Consider the following 15,131-nt stretch of genomic DNA (forward strand, 5'->3'; position numbering starts at 1 on the left):
TAAGATTTCTAAGGCACTGTTCCCTTCTCTTCCAGCTGTAAGTGCTGCTTTTAAGAAGTCCGATGCTTTTACTTGTGATCTTTCCTTTCTTGCCGGCAAGTTCTCGTATCTTCTCTGCAGCTCTGGCTTCCCACACTTCACGATGACATGCCTGCCTGTGAGACTATTTTTATTCCTGGTGCTGGGTGCTGGCAGGGAGACTCATGTCTTCAGTTCTGGGAAATTCACCTGCTGTATCTGGCAGAGAGTTCTCTTCTCAACCTCCTATTACTCAGCGTTAGACATCCTGGATTCTCTTATTTTCCCCCAACTGTCCAATTCATTTTCAGTGTTATACTTTCTGGAAGAGCTTCTTAACTTTATCCTCTAACTCATCTGGGTTTTTTTCTTGATTATCAGAGTTTTAGTTTTTGAATATTCACTTTTGTTGTGATCATTTTAAAAAAGTAATATTGTATTCTCGTTTCAAAGATGTAGGTACCTTTTCTTCTAAGGATATTTATAAAAACTACCCATTTTAACAGTATTCCTTAACCCTGTACAGTATCTGTTACTTCTGGGTATAGTTCCCTTTTTTATTTTGGGCTCTATAAAGCTGGAGAATTTACTCAAATGTCTGGTGATTTCTGGATGTCAATTTTAATGCGAGGGGCTAAGATGCTGACAGCATCTACCTGCTCTCTGTCAGACTCGGAGTCGACCCTGTAAGTCCACCTCCTGCAGACTCCCCCAGCAGTGGCCTTTCCCGAGGCTGCCTGGGCATGGGGTGGGTCTCGAGCGCCCGTGTGGGTCTGTCTCTTGCTAGGTGTGAGTCAGCCTGCACGTCAGACCCTCCACCTGCCATCAATTGTGCTCTCTGTGGCCTTCTCACTTGGTCTCCTGTAGGTGTTTAGCTTCTAAATTCTCTCACCATACTTCAGTGGGTGTTTCTGGGGTGGAGTGGGAGACAGATTAAATGTGTATGTTCAACTTACCACATTATCAAATGTCTCTTTAATTGCCTGCCTCTTCATTGGCTCCTTCTCACCAGGATTAAAAAAAAAAAAATTATTCTATGATACTAAAAACATTTAACATGAGATCGACCCTCTTCAAACATTTTTTAAGTGTCTACCATTTAGGAAATCAAGGCTGAAAAACATCTTCCCTGAAGTCCACATCTCCCTGAACATGCTGTGTCCTCTTCCCTCACAGCCAAACGTCTCAGTACAGCTCACGTCTCTGCACGCTCACCTCTTCCACAACACCCCAGAACTTCTCAATCCACCACCATCTCCCTTCCCCACCCACTGGGCCCCACACCCTACTACCACCCTGCTGAAACTCGTCCTGCAAAAGAGCATCTGTTAGCATATGCTACAGACACTCTCCCCCTCAGCGGCTGCGTGACCTCTGGGTAACAGGCCACACCGTTGGACTGCCTCCTTCTCCACTCCCTGCCATGGGACTGCTGGCCCCTCACACCCTACATCTTCCTCCCTCTTCGTGGGACTCACAAGGTCAACATGACACTCAACGCCAGCCTCGCCTCTTGCCCTTCTACCACACACGGTCCTGCTTTTGTTTTGCTTTTTAAATACGTTCCTCATATTTTATTTGGCCAGCTTTGCAGAATTCCTGTGTTGAATGTCCTTCTATGTAGTCCTAGAGCAGCCTCTCTGTCCACTGCCCAACATGTTTACTAAAAGCACAGGGTTGCCTGCTTCCTTGTCCAAGCTCTATGAGGATGGATCTTCTAAAGCTGTGCTAGTCAAGCAGTATGCTCACTAGCTCATGGCAGACACCCAGTGAATGTCACTGCGGTGCATGAATAAAGATGCACTGAAGGAGGGAGAATCAAATGCCTACAAAAAGATACTCATTACTGTATTTTCTCTTTAACGGCCCAGCATGGTAACTGAAATCGCTAGCAGACAAAATCTGGTCTCCACAAAGAGATTTTACACCAAAATCTAGATTCTTTTGATTGTCTTTTTCTAACTTGTTATCAGTGTCTCTGACAAAGGGTCACCATTTGGGGGCAAAAATACCCAAGTGCAGAGCCAGGCCACCAGAGTATCCTTGGCCCATCCTGCAGGGCCTGGAGAAGGGCAGCTGTCTAGAGGTTTCAGCAGATTTTACATCTTGATGTAGGTAAGTCACAGGCTTAGGCCTGAGAGCTGTGGTCAGCTCATGACACACATTTCTAAAAGAAGCAGCAGATCACCTCTGCTGAGAGAATAACCCATTTGGTTAGTCAAACCACAGGCGTTACATACTCTGACGAGGAAAAAAAGAAATTCCAACTTAGCCTTTGACTATCGTTTAATTAATGTACTGTCCTCTCAATGTGCAAGTGTGTCAAAGACCTTCACTGTGTTACTGATATATTATCACTAAGAACCTTCTTGGGGTCCGACAGGAAATGGTACAAAGCATGTTAATATTCTGGTTATTTTGAACACATTCAGCCACAACTGAGGAGCCTATTTGGAGATAACATAACTTTCTACTAAGAAGTCTGTTTCTAAATGTGAACTAAAGAATACTTGGCTAGATATTAGGAAAAACCTAGAAAGAACACAGAGGTTATGCCTGGTCTTTTGGAAATGAACTACCATGTTTGTAAAAAAAGTTTGGGCTTAAGGAAGAAAAAAAGAGAAGGGTTATGATAAACTACTTTGCATTTCACTTGTCTGAATAAGATGTTACTTTATTCCTACTATGACCCTCTGCCCAGTGAAGAACTTAAACATTTATAACTGGTTCTTTTCAAACAAATGAAAAAAAAATCTTCCCTACTCAAAGCCAGGAACAGGGAGAGTGGGAGGAAAGAGACCCAACAGCAAATCAAAGGTCACCTTGGATATTACTTGGAAGGGACAGGAGACCTCTATGACAGAAACCACCAGAAAGGACAAAGTTGCAAGACAGACACTGCCCCAAAGCTACCAAAGTCCCAGATGTGGTTGGCACATGGGAGGGATGCCTGGACAGTCCACGCTGGGCTAAAAGATGCCCCTGCCCCTGCCAGTCTGCCAGTGCTCAGTTCAACCAGCTTCCACTGGATTTAAATGTTGGAGAGTATAGAATTCACCACCCTCCCCACTGGCACACATAATATTCCCTCCGAGGATGGCAGGAAACTCTGCTGACACCGTATATCCTGGATACACTATAAGCTGTTCATTAGCCTAAACATTCAGTGTTCTTCAAAATTTAGCCAAATACAAGAAAATATATGTTAAAAAATTTGCTGATGAGTACACTGGATTCAGTCATTCCTTGAGTTTATGTGGAAGTGTATAGTTGGATCAATGCATATTGTGGTTGACAATTTTCTCCTTTACTGGTCATTTCTTAGCTCTTAATAACCATAATCATTATTGACCTTCCGTTGGAGTAGCATGTGACATAGCTGCTTCCTTTTGCCAGACTCCTGCTTCTTTATTTGCTTGTCTCCAGCCTGGCTTCACAGATAGCTTGACACCACCTCTTCTAACAACCTTTCCTTAACAACCCTTAGTCATACCCACACCCCAGTTTCTCACAGTACTCCTGTTACTGAACCAGGTGTTCCTCCTCTGATTCCAAAACCACTCTCTGCATATTACCTTCACCAGACTAAATCACATAGTACATTATTTGTTTATAAGACACATTTTGCCAACTAGTCTTTAAATTCCTCCAAGACAAGGATCATTGCTTATCTTAATTTTCTAGTTCACAGTACGATGTCTGGTATTTAGTAGACATTCTAAAACATGTGTGAAATAAGTGGGTAAATGTATGAATAAACAGATGACTTGAAACTCTGAAACAGAGTTATAGAGGTGGGTCTTTATAAAATATTTAGTCCATCCCATTTTGTCCAAGATTCCCTAAATAAGAATTTCAGAGTTACACAAAATATTAAAACAAGGAAAGTGTTGTCTAGGTTAAGTAAAATATTAACACTTTCTTAAGAAAGTATGATTAAATAAAAACCTTACCGGCAGAGTTCCAGGCAGGGATGCATCAAAAAAAGACACCAACGAATTTGGAGGTGCTGAGAAGTAAACTTGAGATCCAGAGAAGAGTTTAGAGTTGGAGGAAATCTGAGCATGAATTTCCAAACCTACCACAGCTGCCCATTTCTGTTCACTAAGAAGAAAGACAGAATTGTTAAGAAGTAGTTGGGTGAATTTCTACAAGCCTAAGCCACAAATATTAATTTCATACTTGTGTTTTTTAACTTACAAAAATTTTACATTCTTTCATTTAAAAATGTGTCATATTGTAGTGATGACAAAACCAAAGCCAATTTGTAGACGCACACCTCCAAGACTAGCAAAATAAATTTCACTGGCATTTCAAAACAACTTAGGTGGCAACTGCCTGACTTCAGTGAAAAGCAGTTTATTGAATTAACTTCTCAGTATAAAAGAAGAAAGCTGACTTACAAACTTTAGGATTAACATAAACATCAGGAATCTACCAGTAGAGAAATAACTCAATAAATAGTTGCATATTTCATTAAAAAAGGAAATTATCAGTTTTGAATTCATTTAGAAACATCAGCTTGAAAATACAATGATCAGAGTGATGCAGACATAATAACTAGCCAGTTAGTGGTATTTTTCCTGGGAATTTCAGGTTTTTGGTTTTGTTTTGTTTGATCCCCCCAAATTGCAATAAAATTGCACTTGCAATTCCAGAGATCTAACTTCAGATTTTTGTGCTGATTGTTCATGTTTGACTGGAATCAAATTTAAGAAGTTGTTAAATTCTACAGAGAATCCGTCTTATTTGGGTACTCATGTTGGGTCTGACTATGCATTCTATATATAGTTCTCGCCAAGATCTTGTAAGTATGCTAATTTGGCCTAAAACCTACATATGCTGGACATGCTACAGATGACCTGTTTACACATACTGTTTCTGTAATTTGCCTATTTGCACCCTGTTCTTCATCTAAGAATTTTCTGTATTATTCAGATCTTTGTTTATACATTTTTGGTTTTGTTTTAGTAATTTCAACACATGGAATTCTATATGGTATCTATAATATCGCAAGGTATTTTACATTTGGAAGCACGGCCTATACTCGAAAAGAGTTAAATGAAGAACTCATTAGAAATTCTAGATTCAATAAAACATTACTCAAAATACTCAAAAGTATTTTTGCAGCTTCATTACATGAGCAAAAAATACTTTCTATTCATAGTTAATCTAATTTGTGGAAAAAGTAAAAACTGCATACTTCTCGACAATTTCCCTCTGTTCCTCCAACTGAAAAGAAAAATAATACCAACCTAACAATCTCAAGGGTTAAACAGAATATTAGACACGTGCCTTACGCTTTTGTTTTAAAATATAAGTTACTTGTCTTATAAAGTGAAGTATAAACAGCTATTCGAGAAAGTCTAACGAAATAAGCAAAACTCTACATAACCAGAGGAAGATAACTTGTACTGTTTCCATCCTCCATAGACAGATGGTATTTTCTGAACTAATGACATTAGTCATCACTATTCAGAATTTATAGGTAAAGCTTCCTTTTATTTTTACAACACTATAGCTTATAGAAACGCTAAATAAATGTCAGCTTAATATGCTGCTTCTGGTGTCACAGACTAGTAAGGTAACCACGTTCACTCTTTTGTCTGGGCAGCCTTCAATTTAATTAAAAAGTATTTATATATTTGCAATTTATATTCGCGAATCCCCCAAATATGCCTATCTATCTGAACATGCGGTTTATATACAGGGGGGTCTGTTTTGTGATCTCATTTAGTTTTCAGCCCAACAACCTGATACCCAACAAAACGTATTCACTGAAAGTTGTATTGTAGTGGTCATCGTTTCCCAAGCTCCCATTTGCACCTCAGACTAATGGGGCGGTAATGGCATGAAACAATATACCCTTTCCTCGTCTTCTGGGCCCTGATGAGGGGCTGATGAGCTACAGAGCACCGTCCCCTTTTCCCGTTGGGCGTGGAACCTGTGGGAGACCCTCTTTCCGGGCGAGAACCGCTGTCAATGTGAGAGAACGCCCAACGCCTTCCAAGACAGCACCGGCGCAGCATGGGCGCCGCCATTGCCTCGCCAGAGTCCTGGTCACGTGACGCGACGCTGTCAGCCGCGGGGCTCCCTGGGAAGTGTAGTTCTGGAAACGTTTAGTAACTCTATAGGTAGGGAGAAGATGACTACTATTCCCGGTGAGCACGGCGACTGGAGGACTGCGGCACCCTGGCCCGGAGGGAGGGAAGGGGTATAAAAGCAGAGGTGGGCGGGCTTCCGGGTTGGAAGGCGTGACTCCTCCTAGCGGGGGATCGGAGAGGTTAGTGTTGGTGAGCGCGTGTACGTTTGTCGAGAGCTGTTGGTGACTAAGAACCAACGCAGAAAAGTTTGGCAGGGATTTTGTACCTCGGTTAGCCTTTCCAGCCGAAGTAACTCCCAGAAGACTTCTTCAACTCCTCCGTACCCCTAACCACTCAGTTGTTTTTCTCTATCTCCTTTTCCACTGAACGCAGTAATGCGTACGTGAGTGCAACAAATACTTGAATAAACCAGACTCAATTTGTAAGCAACGGGGATACAGCAATAAGCAAAAACAGTTAAGCCTCCTTTGCTAGTGTTGCTTATATAGGACGCACACAGAAAAGGTAACAAAGCTAGGATATTTCTGAGTGTGTGAAAGTGCCATTTCATAGGGATGCCCTGCTTTTGGACAGTGAGCGGAACCTGTATTTGAACATATAGTCTAGAATAGCCATTCAGCTAATCTTTCATTCTGTTTTAATTCTCTACACCCAATGTTTATCTTCTGTCTCCACCAGTCAAATTTATCTATCTTAGTACCAGAGCATAAATCTCCTCAAAAATATTTATGGAATGAAGTAGTGCAGTGTGGAGAATGCATTTGACAAAGGTTGAAGTGGATGTCCTTTTGAGTAGTAGTTGTTTAGGAGAGAAATAATGAAATGGTGTAGCGTGAAGGCAGCAAAAAGAAATTGACTTATGTTAGCTAGATTTAGGAGGTGAGATTAAAGGACTTGGTGATGAATCAGACATGATTGGTGGAAGACAGGTATGGGCGGTCAAATACCTCTGGAGTTCTATTTTGTAGGACAGATGGCTAATGGAGTTATTCACTGGGACAAGGGAGCTGGAAAAGAAACAGTTTTGCAGGAAAATATGAACTTGGTTGCCTTGAAGAAATACAAGAGGAGAAATTAAGTACGGCAATGTGGATGCCTAATTCAGAGTCTGGAGCGGGGAAAAGCTACAGCATGCATGCTTCACATGGATGGAATTTATGTTACTGATCAGTAACCTATTGAAGAGACAGCTATCACTTGTGTGATCTATTTCCAGTAATACTTTTGTATAGTTATATTATGCAATTTAATGTAAAATTGTCATTATTTATTTCTTCTGTCCTTTCTGTGTTTTCATTAGCTATCACTGACCCAGGTTGCTACACCAGAAGTAGTGTTACATAACCAAAAATGAAGATAAGAGAAACTGCAAAGTAGACGTGGAGACATAATCCAAAGTATCTCTAGTTGTTGCCCCTTTTATTTTTTTTTTAAAAAATTTGTTTATTTATACATACAGATCTGGGGTACAGGCCAGAGGTGCTGGGGCAGTGAGAGGCTTCACCCAAGACAGAGTGGGGAGTAGAACAAGCAGATCAACCAAGTACACTGCTGAAGGGACCAACGGGCAGGTCAGGAGAGATCTGTCACGCCAGGTGGGTCACCTCTGGGGCGGGGATGGAACTCATGCCGAAGTGGCTTTCGCTTCTTCGTTCTTTGCTTTCACTCCCTGCACCACCAGGGAGGGCCCTGCCCTTTTATTTTAAATAACCTTTAGAGCACTCTTTAGATTCTTTATAAGTATCTCTTTAGTTTTCCTGTGTGGAATAAAATAAGTTATCTGATACTGAAATCAACCTTTGAAACAAAACCCGTGTTTCTCACTTTTCCTGTGGGTAAGCTTACCTTCTCATTTTGCTCCTCAGGTTTTTCTGGCCCAGACTGGGGGTCAAGGGCGTGTCTCTTCTCACAGCATGCCTCTACCTTTGATAGGACTACAGAGAAGAGAAGAGTCCTGTGTTGAGGAAGTAAGCATGGACATCTTCTAGCAAGGGAGATCCTGCTCCCTTACCACTGGTAATTAGCTTACTTAGGAGCAGTTCACTCCCTAACTGGAAGGGTAACGGGGTGTTTTGAAAATTACCAGAAGCAACAGTGGCAGTCCTAATGAAAATTCCAATTTTATGGGCAAAATGGACTATAATGGAAACTCACCTTTAATTTTGAAGCAGTATTTTGTTGTGGTAGGCTATCACATCAAAGGCTCCTACCCCACCACTAGAGGGAGAAAAAATCCTACACTTTTATGTGTATTTGAGTCCTTTCACATTTAGGAAACTTCTACTAGATGGATGGATCTTATATAGTCCTTCAGAATCCCACAAGCACTAACAGGCTCCCTTCCCCCAGGATGATCTCATTTTCAGAAGTTCTCGTTGCCTTTGTGCTTGGCCTGGTGGAGGAGCAGGCTGTTCCCAAGTGAGCTTCTTAGTCAGCTTTCTCTGGGACCATGTCTCACCTTCTTCCTGCATGCCAAGTGTGCTACCTGTCAGAACTCTTCCTGACAGACAGCTCTCTAGCTGAAAGAGCTATTTTGGTTCTGCAGAAAAGGTGGCTGTCATCTGAAAGACACAGAGATTTTCATTTTCAAGGTACTCCGGAGGTATAGGACAGGGTTTCTAGCAAAAACACCATCATTGGGAGAGTTCCTTAGCACTGTTTTATTTACATATCTGACAAAATATAAATAAATTTAGAACACAGTTTTAAAAAGGTATGTAAGAATTTCAAATTGTTATTTATAAATGGTAATGGTTAAGACAAGCATCTAAAGAGCCCTGCTTGGTTTTGCTTTGTATTCAGAGAAATCTTTGAATGGCAGATTTTGATGATTGGCTTACCTGTGTGTAAGACCAAAAAACTCCACAGATATTTATGCAAACACCTTTATTTCTGACATAGCTCATCTTTACCTGCTAATCTAAGTTGGCTTCATTATAATCACTCTCAGCCTTTCAGTTATTGATCAGTAACCTGATTTGGGATGGGGCCACAGTGTGAAAACGGGATGTGCTAGAATTTGTAACATGGCCCAATGTGTGGGAATGTACAATGGTTCTAAGTTTTCATTTTATTTTTAAATGAAGTGAACATTTTAAAAAAGATTTATTTATTTATACATATAGAACTGGGGTACAGGCCAGAGTTGCAGGGGTAGTGAGAGGATTCACCAGGGACAGGATGGGGAGCAGAACAGGCCAACTGAGACGTACACTGCTGAGGGGAGCAGCGGGCAGGTCAGGAGAGGTCCGCTGCGCCATGTGGTCACCTCCGGGGTGGGGATAGAACTCATGCTGAAGTGGTTTTAGCTTCTTAGTGCTGTGCTTTAATCCACTGCGCCACCAGGGGAGGGCCCTGAAGTGAACATTTTTAATGGGAAAATTAAAATATCAATTAAAAGGAAAAGTAGCTAGTTCTCCTGCTTCATTTTAACGTTGTATCATGGCATTGTATCTCAGATTTTGAATCTTAACATTTGGTTAACTGCCTACTCTTTGATGACCCACCTTTGTCCTGTGGACACTAAGGCAGTGCTTTGATGATGTCTAATGAGCACATTGCTCTTTCTGGGCTGATGGAACTGGATGTGGGTACAGTTCTTAGAATGTCTTTATGCGATGGGGAGTTGAGTCCCTCCCCTGGGTTGCTAGTTTCCAGCAGAACTATGCTGTAGCACCCAGGCGGCTATCTGGAATTGTATGCCTTTTCCGGAGGGAGGATGGCTTAGTCAATGTATAGTCACTAAGAAATAAAGTGAATCATTTAAAATGATGTACATATGACTGCTTTCACAGCCTTATTTTCATGCAAGAAGAATATCGGCACTAGAGGAAGTCCTGTTTCTGAAAAAAATGTTTCAAAACCATGAAATTCCCATTTACAAGAACCACATTTTAAGATCCAGTCACGTGTCACTAAGGGAGGGGAAGACTGCAGGAAGAATATGAGTTGGCGGGCAGTGGAGATCAGGCTTCATTTCCTTTTATTTTACCATTACGTCTTGATTCTGATAAAGAATGGATGTGGAGGGAACAATTGCTTTCTCTAGAAGATTGCTTTGAGGCATAGAAATCTATAACTTTTTCTTCCTTTCCACTGCTGGGGGAAAAAAAAGCACCCTCACCAGTGTCTTTGTGGAGATGAACTGCCATCTGGGGAAGAAGAGGCCAGTTCATTGCGGCTGTTAGGCCTGCTGGACCATAAACTAATCTCTCTGTGCCCTTCCTTCTTCTTTGCTATTTCGAGGGAGTGTTTGCTGTTTTCCATACCTATTTCTTTTCTGGAATCTAGACGAACCCTAGAAGTAAACAGGTCTTGCTCTTTAAGAAAGACACTCTACCTCTACACCTTCCCTTGACTCACCACTTAGAAAGAAGATTGTCCTGAGTTGTAAGTTAAGAGTGGTAGAACCATGAGACTCTTCGTCCCTGTAAACTGTTTACATGTGGAGAAGTCACTGCAGTATGCCAGCACACTGTCCTCTTTGTGTTTTAGGTTGGGGTATTTGGCTTTCAGAGTTCTAGAACTTGTATACACTCACACATTTGCAAGCAGTATCTTATTTCAAGATTATGCACAAATAATGATCAAGAGCTTTTAGGTTCAAACCTGATGTTTTTGTATTTACACTGATTTTAAGGCTAAAGTTGTTGAGGAGTGTGACATTACACAGCTCTGCCACAAGACATATGAACTTTGATGACAACTTTCTCCTGGGGAAGGAGCTACTTGATAATTGAAGGGAAGAGATCAGAGAACAAGAGAGCGTATCTTACACATCTTGCCAGGTAATCGGTGTCATTACCTGTGAGGATCTGAACTGTTTCTCTGTCTGCATTGCCCTTGAGCCCAGAATGGATAGGCTGCACAAAGCTAAAAAAGGCTGAAATCTTCTTGGTGGCATGGCTTTCAGAGCTTAACATGGTTCAATGTTAGCTGTTGAGAAAATTTAGGGCTCCATGATGAGGTGCCAGATTGAATTAAAATCAAGCAGCCCAATTCAAACACATTAGCAATCAAATGATATAACTATGGAGATAAATGCAAAGGTGGGGGGAAGGGGATGGAAACCCCAGTGATTCATGAATGCTAAATAGGAAGGAAAAGATCAGCGCAGACATAATTCTTGTCTCCTCAGATTCTAATTCACCAGTAAGAATTACTTGACCCACCAGTGATTTCAAGTTGATGTTGATTCCACACTTAGACCAGTTTTGCTACTGAAAGCCTCTTTCACTCCTCTCACATAGAGCAAAAATGAAAAGAAATGATGTTAAAAATGGGACTGGAGAGTGTGTTTTTCAAATGGCAAAAGAAAGTAAGAATTTATAAAATGCCACTCTAGCAAATAACAAGGGCCATTTAATCTAATATTCCATCTATGTCCATTTTCTAAAGCTGGTATCTTTCTTTGGATTGCCATAGTACATGTCTTTTTGGAAAACATTTAGCAATGATTCAGGCCCATATTTAAAATTTTTATATGGATTTGTTAAATAAATGCATTATCTTCTACTTGCCATACTGAAACTCATATACTCTCATGAAATATCACAATTTATGAGGGTCAGTTTGACATTTCGGTCTCTTGGAGTTTAGCAGATGTCAAAATGAAGAATTTTGAGTTTAGGAGAGAAAATAGTTGTCTTGCTTAGTTCTCTGGACCAACAAATATTTCAGATGCCTGGGGCTTTTCTCTTGGCATCTCCAGCAGCAGGACATTAACTGCTGTGTAACAACCTTCCCTACATCAAGTCTGTTTATTGGAATACTGGCTCACTTCTCCAAGGAACACCACGAATATTTTGGTGTTAGCCTGTATTGTTTATTATCTCTTTCCAGAAACTTAGCTGGACTTAACCTTATGCCCTTGTGTTCTATTTACTCAGCAGAAGTCTAAGGTGTCACTCATTTCAAAGTGATACTGTTCCTTTGCATTGGTTCTGGCATGCACTTGATCTCTACTTCTCACTGTGTAAGTGAATAGTTGTCTGTGGAGTGGAAAAATAAAACCGAGTGAGTAGTTTTTGTTGGGTTTCTGTGGCACCATTGAATCAAATGTCCTTACACTCCTAAAAATACTGTCGTTAATAATTGTCAAGAGACAGCAAAGTAGAAGTGATTATTTTCACACTATCTAAACTTTAAGGTGGCAAGACAGGCCAAGTTATAGAAAATCAGTTAGTTTCTGTTATAAGAGTCAGACAGCCAAGGTCCTACTCTGCTCCGTTCCAAAGGAATTCTTAGGAGAAAACCCCTCAAAGATGGCTTTATTGTAGCAAAACGAGATAAGACCTAGGAATGTAATCTTTGTTAAAATGAATATAAAGGCAGAAATAATCATATTAACTCCTATGCTTTTAAACTACATGCTCTTAAAAAAGTAGTCAGTCTCTACTTTCTGAAGCCCCCAATTTCTGAAATTACAATTTCTCTTTGATATTGTCTATGCCTTTGATAGTGTGGCTGTATTGTTTCCTAGGTACTTGTGACTTCATAGTAAGTCAGAAGTTCTTCTCTATTATTACTTGATAGAGATACAACTAACAAGTTCATTGTACAGATAGATATAAACCTAAGGTTTTCATTGTTTCCTGTTATTTTTTTCATAGAAAACATGTAGTTTTTATAGTTGAACATCCTTTTTGCCAACATTCCTCCCAGATATACTTTGCTTTTATATGTGTTTAAGGAGCTTGATTTTGTTTCAAAGATTCGTTTTGGTGGCAGGTAATTTTATATTATACCTACGGAAACCCAGGAGATCTTAAAAAAGGAGCAACAAACAGATATATATCAATGTACTTAAAGGTAAACATTTATTAATGATTAGTGATTCCATTCCCCCCACTATAGGATAGGGTAGCCATAGTCAACAGAAATATTTAATTAACATTGACCTGCACTTAGAGCTTAGGTGGAGGAGAATTGTTTCAAGGAGTTGTTAAGCAACATAAAATGTACAGTAAGCCAAGTTCTAACTCCTGTGTCATCCAGGACTTATAATTAATTTGTAAAGTCAAAAAACTTTTAAAAATAGTCTTGTGTATTGAATTCCAGCATGCTGTTGCTTTTTGTGGAGGCATTTCTTAAAAATTCAAGTTTACTTATAGATTGCAAGTGACTCAAAGACGTTACAATATAAAAGGAAATGACACTGTGGAGTCTCTGTTCAAGGCAGTTTGGGGCCCCCCAGAATGTTCAGTTCACTCAGAGGATTGCTTTTCATCTTTGGAAGCAAAAGGAATTTCATAAATTAAAATTGTTGGCCAGATGGAATTTCCTGATTAATTTTTTAGTGTTTGGTATTAAACATAATAATGAAAGGAAGTGTTCTGATAGTAAACCCAATTAACATTTCATAAAACTGATTGCTCTAGAGGTGGCTTGCTCTTTAGTTTATGGCCGCACTCACTGTGGTCCTGGACAGCCTGACCCCCCTGGGAAAGTGGGCGTAGGCAGTTCACCTCTTCCCTTCCCCTCCTTTCCTTTCTTCTTTCCCCACCTTCCTTCTGCTATGTATTCTACATCTGTTATTTGAGTCCTTACTGGACTATAGGCAGGACATACTTTGACCCTTTTGTATCTTTCTAGCAAGGCTATTTTTGACAGTCTGTGACAGGTAAGTCACTGGCAATGGAAGGGTGTCCTTCTTGCTCACACAATCTTCTAAATTCCATCTGTAATCATAAACTGGCTTACAGCTTTATAAAAAATAGTCTTTGTGCTGTTGAAAACAAAAGCAGACATTTTATTTGAAAAAGACTCAGCTTTATTGAGGTAGTAGCATTGACAAATTGTATGATATTTAAAGTACATGATATATGTGTACATTGTGAAAAGATTTCCATTTTCTATTTAATGAACACATTCATCGCCTCATGTACTTATCTTTGGGTGGAGGAGAGAACATTTAAGCTCTCCTCTCTTAGTAAATTTCAATTATTCAAGACACTGTTGTCAGTTGTGGTCACCATGTTATTACATTAGATCTTCAGCATTTCTTCACTTTATAACTGAAAGTTAGCATCCTTATGCCAGCCTCTCCTAATGTCTCCCAGCTCCCAACCTGACAGCCACTTTCCTACTCTTTGATTCTCTGAGTGCTACTCTTTTTCTTTCTTTCCTTTTTTTTTTTTTTTTTTACACATAAGCAATACCATGCAGTATTTGTCTTTCCCTGTCTGGCTTGTTTCACTTAGCCTAATGCATTTCAGTTTCACCCATTTTGTCCCAGATGACAGAATTTTTTTTAAAGGACTGAATAACATCCTCAGTGTGTTTGTAAACATTTTCTTTAGTGATTAATCAGTACGCACTGAGGATGTTCCCACGCCTTGGCTATTGTGAGTAATGATGGAATGATCGTGGAGACACAGGTATCATTTTCTTTGGCTAAATACACAGACGTGGGCTTGCTGGATTGTAAGGTAGTCCTGTTTAATTTCTCGAGAAGCTGCCATTTTCCTATGGCAGTTGGATATTCCCATTTGAACTCAAATATATTCATTTTGTTATGTAGGTATTGCTAAAAGAGAGTTTTAGAAAGAGACCTGGCTGAGATTTTTTTTTTTAAAGATTTATTTATTTATTCATACAGAACTGGGGTACAGGCCAGAGATGCGGAGGGTGATAGGATTCACCAGAGACAGAACGGAGAGCAGAACAGGCAGATGATCAAAGTACACTGCTGAGGGGAGCAGCGGGCGGGTCAGGAGAGGTCTGCCGCGCCATGTGGTCAACTCCGGGGCAGGCGGGGATCGAGCTCATGCGGAAGTGGCTTTAGCTTCTTAGTGCAGTGCTTTAACCCGCTGCGCCACCAGGGAGGGCCCCTGGCTGAGATTTTTGAGGACTAGAACTGTATCTTCGTGTTTTTCACGTCCTGTCATTCTCAGGCCTGTGTTAGGTGTACTGGCCACTGCCTACCACTGCTCCTGGGAGTTATTTCTTCTTCCCCCAAGCTATCCACATGAGTATATTAGAAATTTCCAGGCTGAACTAAGACTCCAA

At 40.5% G+C, this 15,131-nt stretch overlaps 1 protein-coding gene across 1 annotated transcript in view; it reads right to left on the reverse strand.

Moving 5' to 3' along the window:
* The window catches only part of GATB (glutamyl-tRNA(Gln) amidotransferase, subunit B), a 58,346-nt gene extending 52,287 nt beyond the window's left edge, over positions 1-6,059 (reverse strand). Inside the window, exons 1-2 of the mRNA XM_004685204.2 lie at positions 5,884-6,059; positions 3,972-4,122 (exon numbers count right to left, since the gene is read on the reverse strand). Of these exons, the coding sequence (XP_004685261.1) occupies positions 3,972-4,122; positions 5,884-6,059 (327 nt within the window). The remainder of the gene's footprint in view (positions 1-3,971; positions 4,123-5,883) is intronic.
* Positions 6,060-15,131: the final 9,072 nt, after the last annotated feature.

Source organism: Condylura cristata, unplaced genomic scaffold (assembly GCF_000260355.1).
Source record: "Condylura cristata isolate star-nosed mole 26May11 unplaced genomic scaffold, ConCri1.0 scaffold00018, whole genome shotgun sequence".
Classification (NCBI taxonomy): Eukaryota; Metazoa; Chordata; class Mammalia; order Eulipotyphla; family Talpidae; genus Condylura; species Condylura cristata.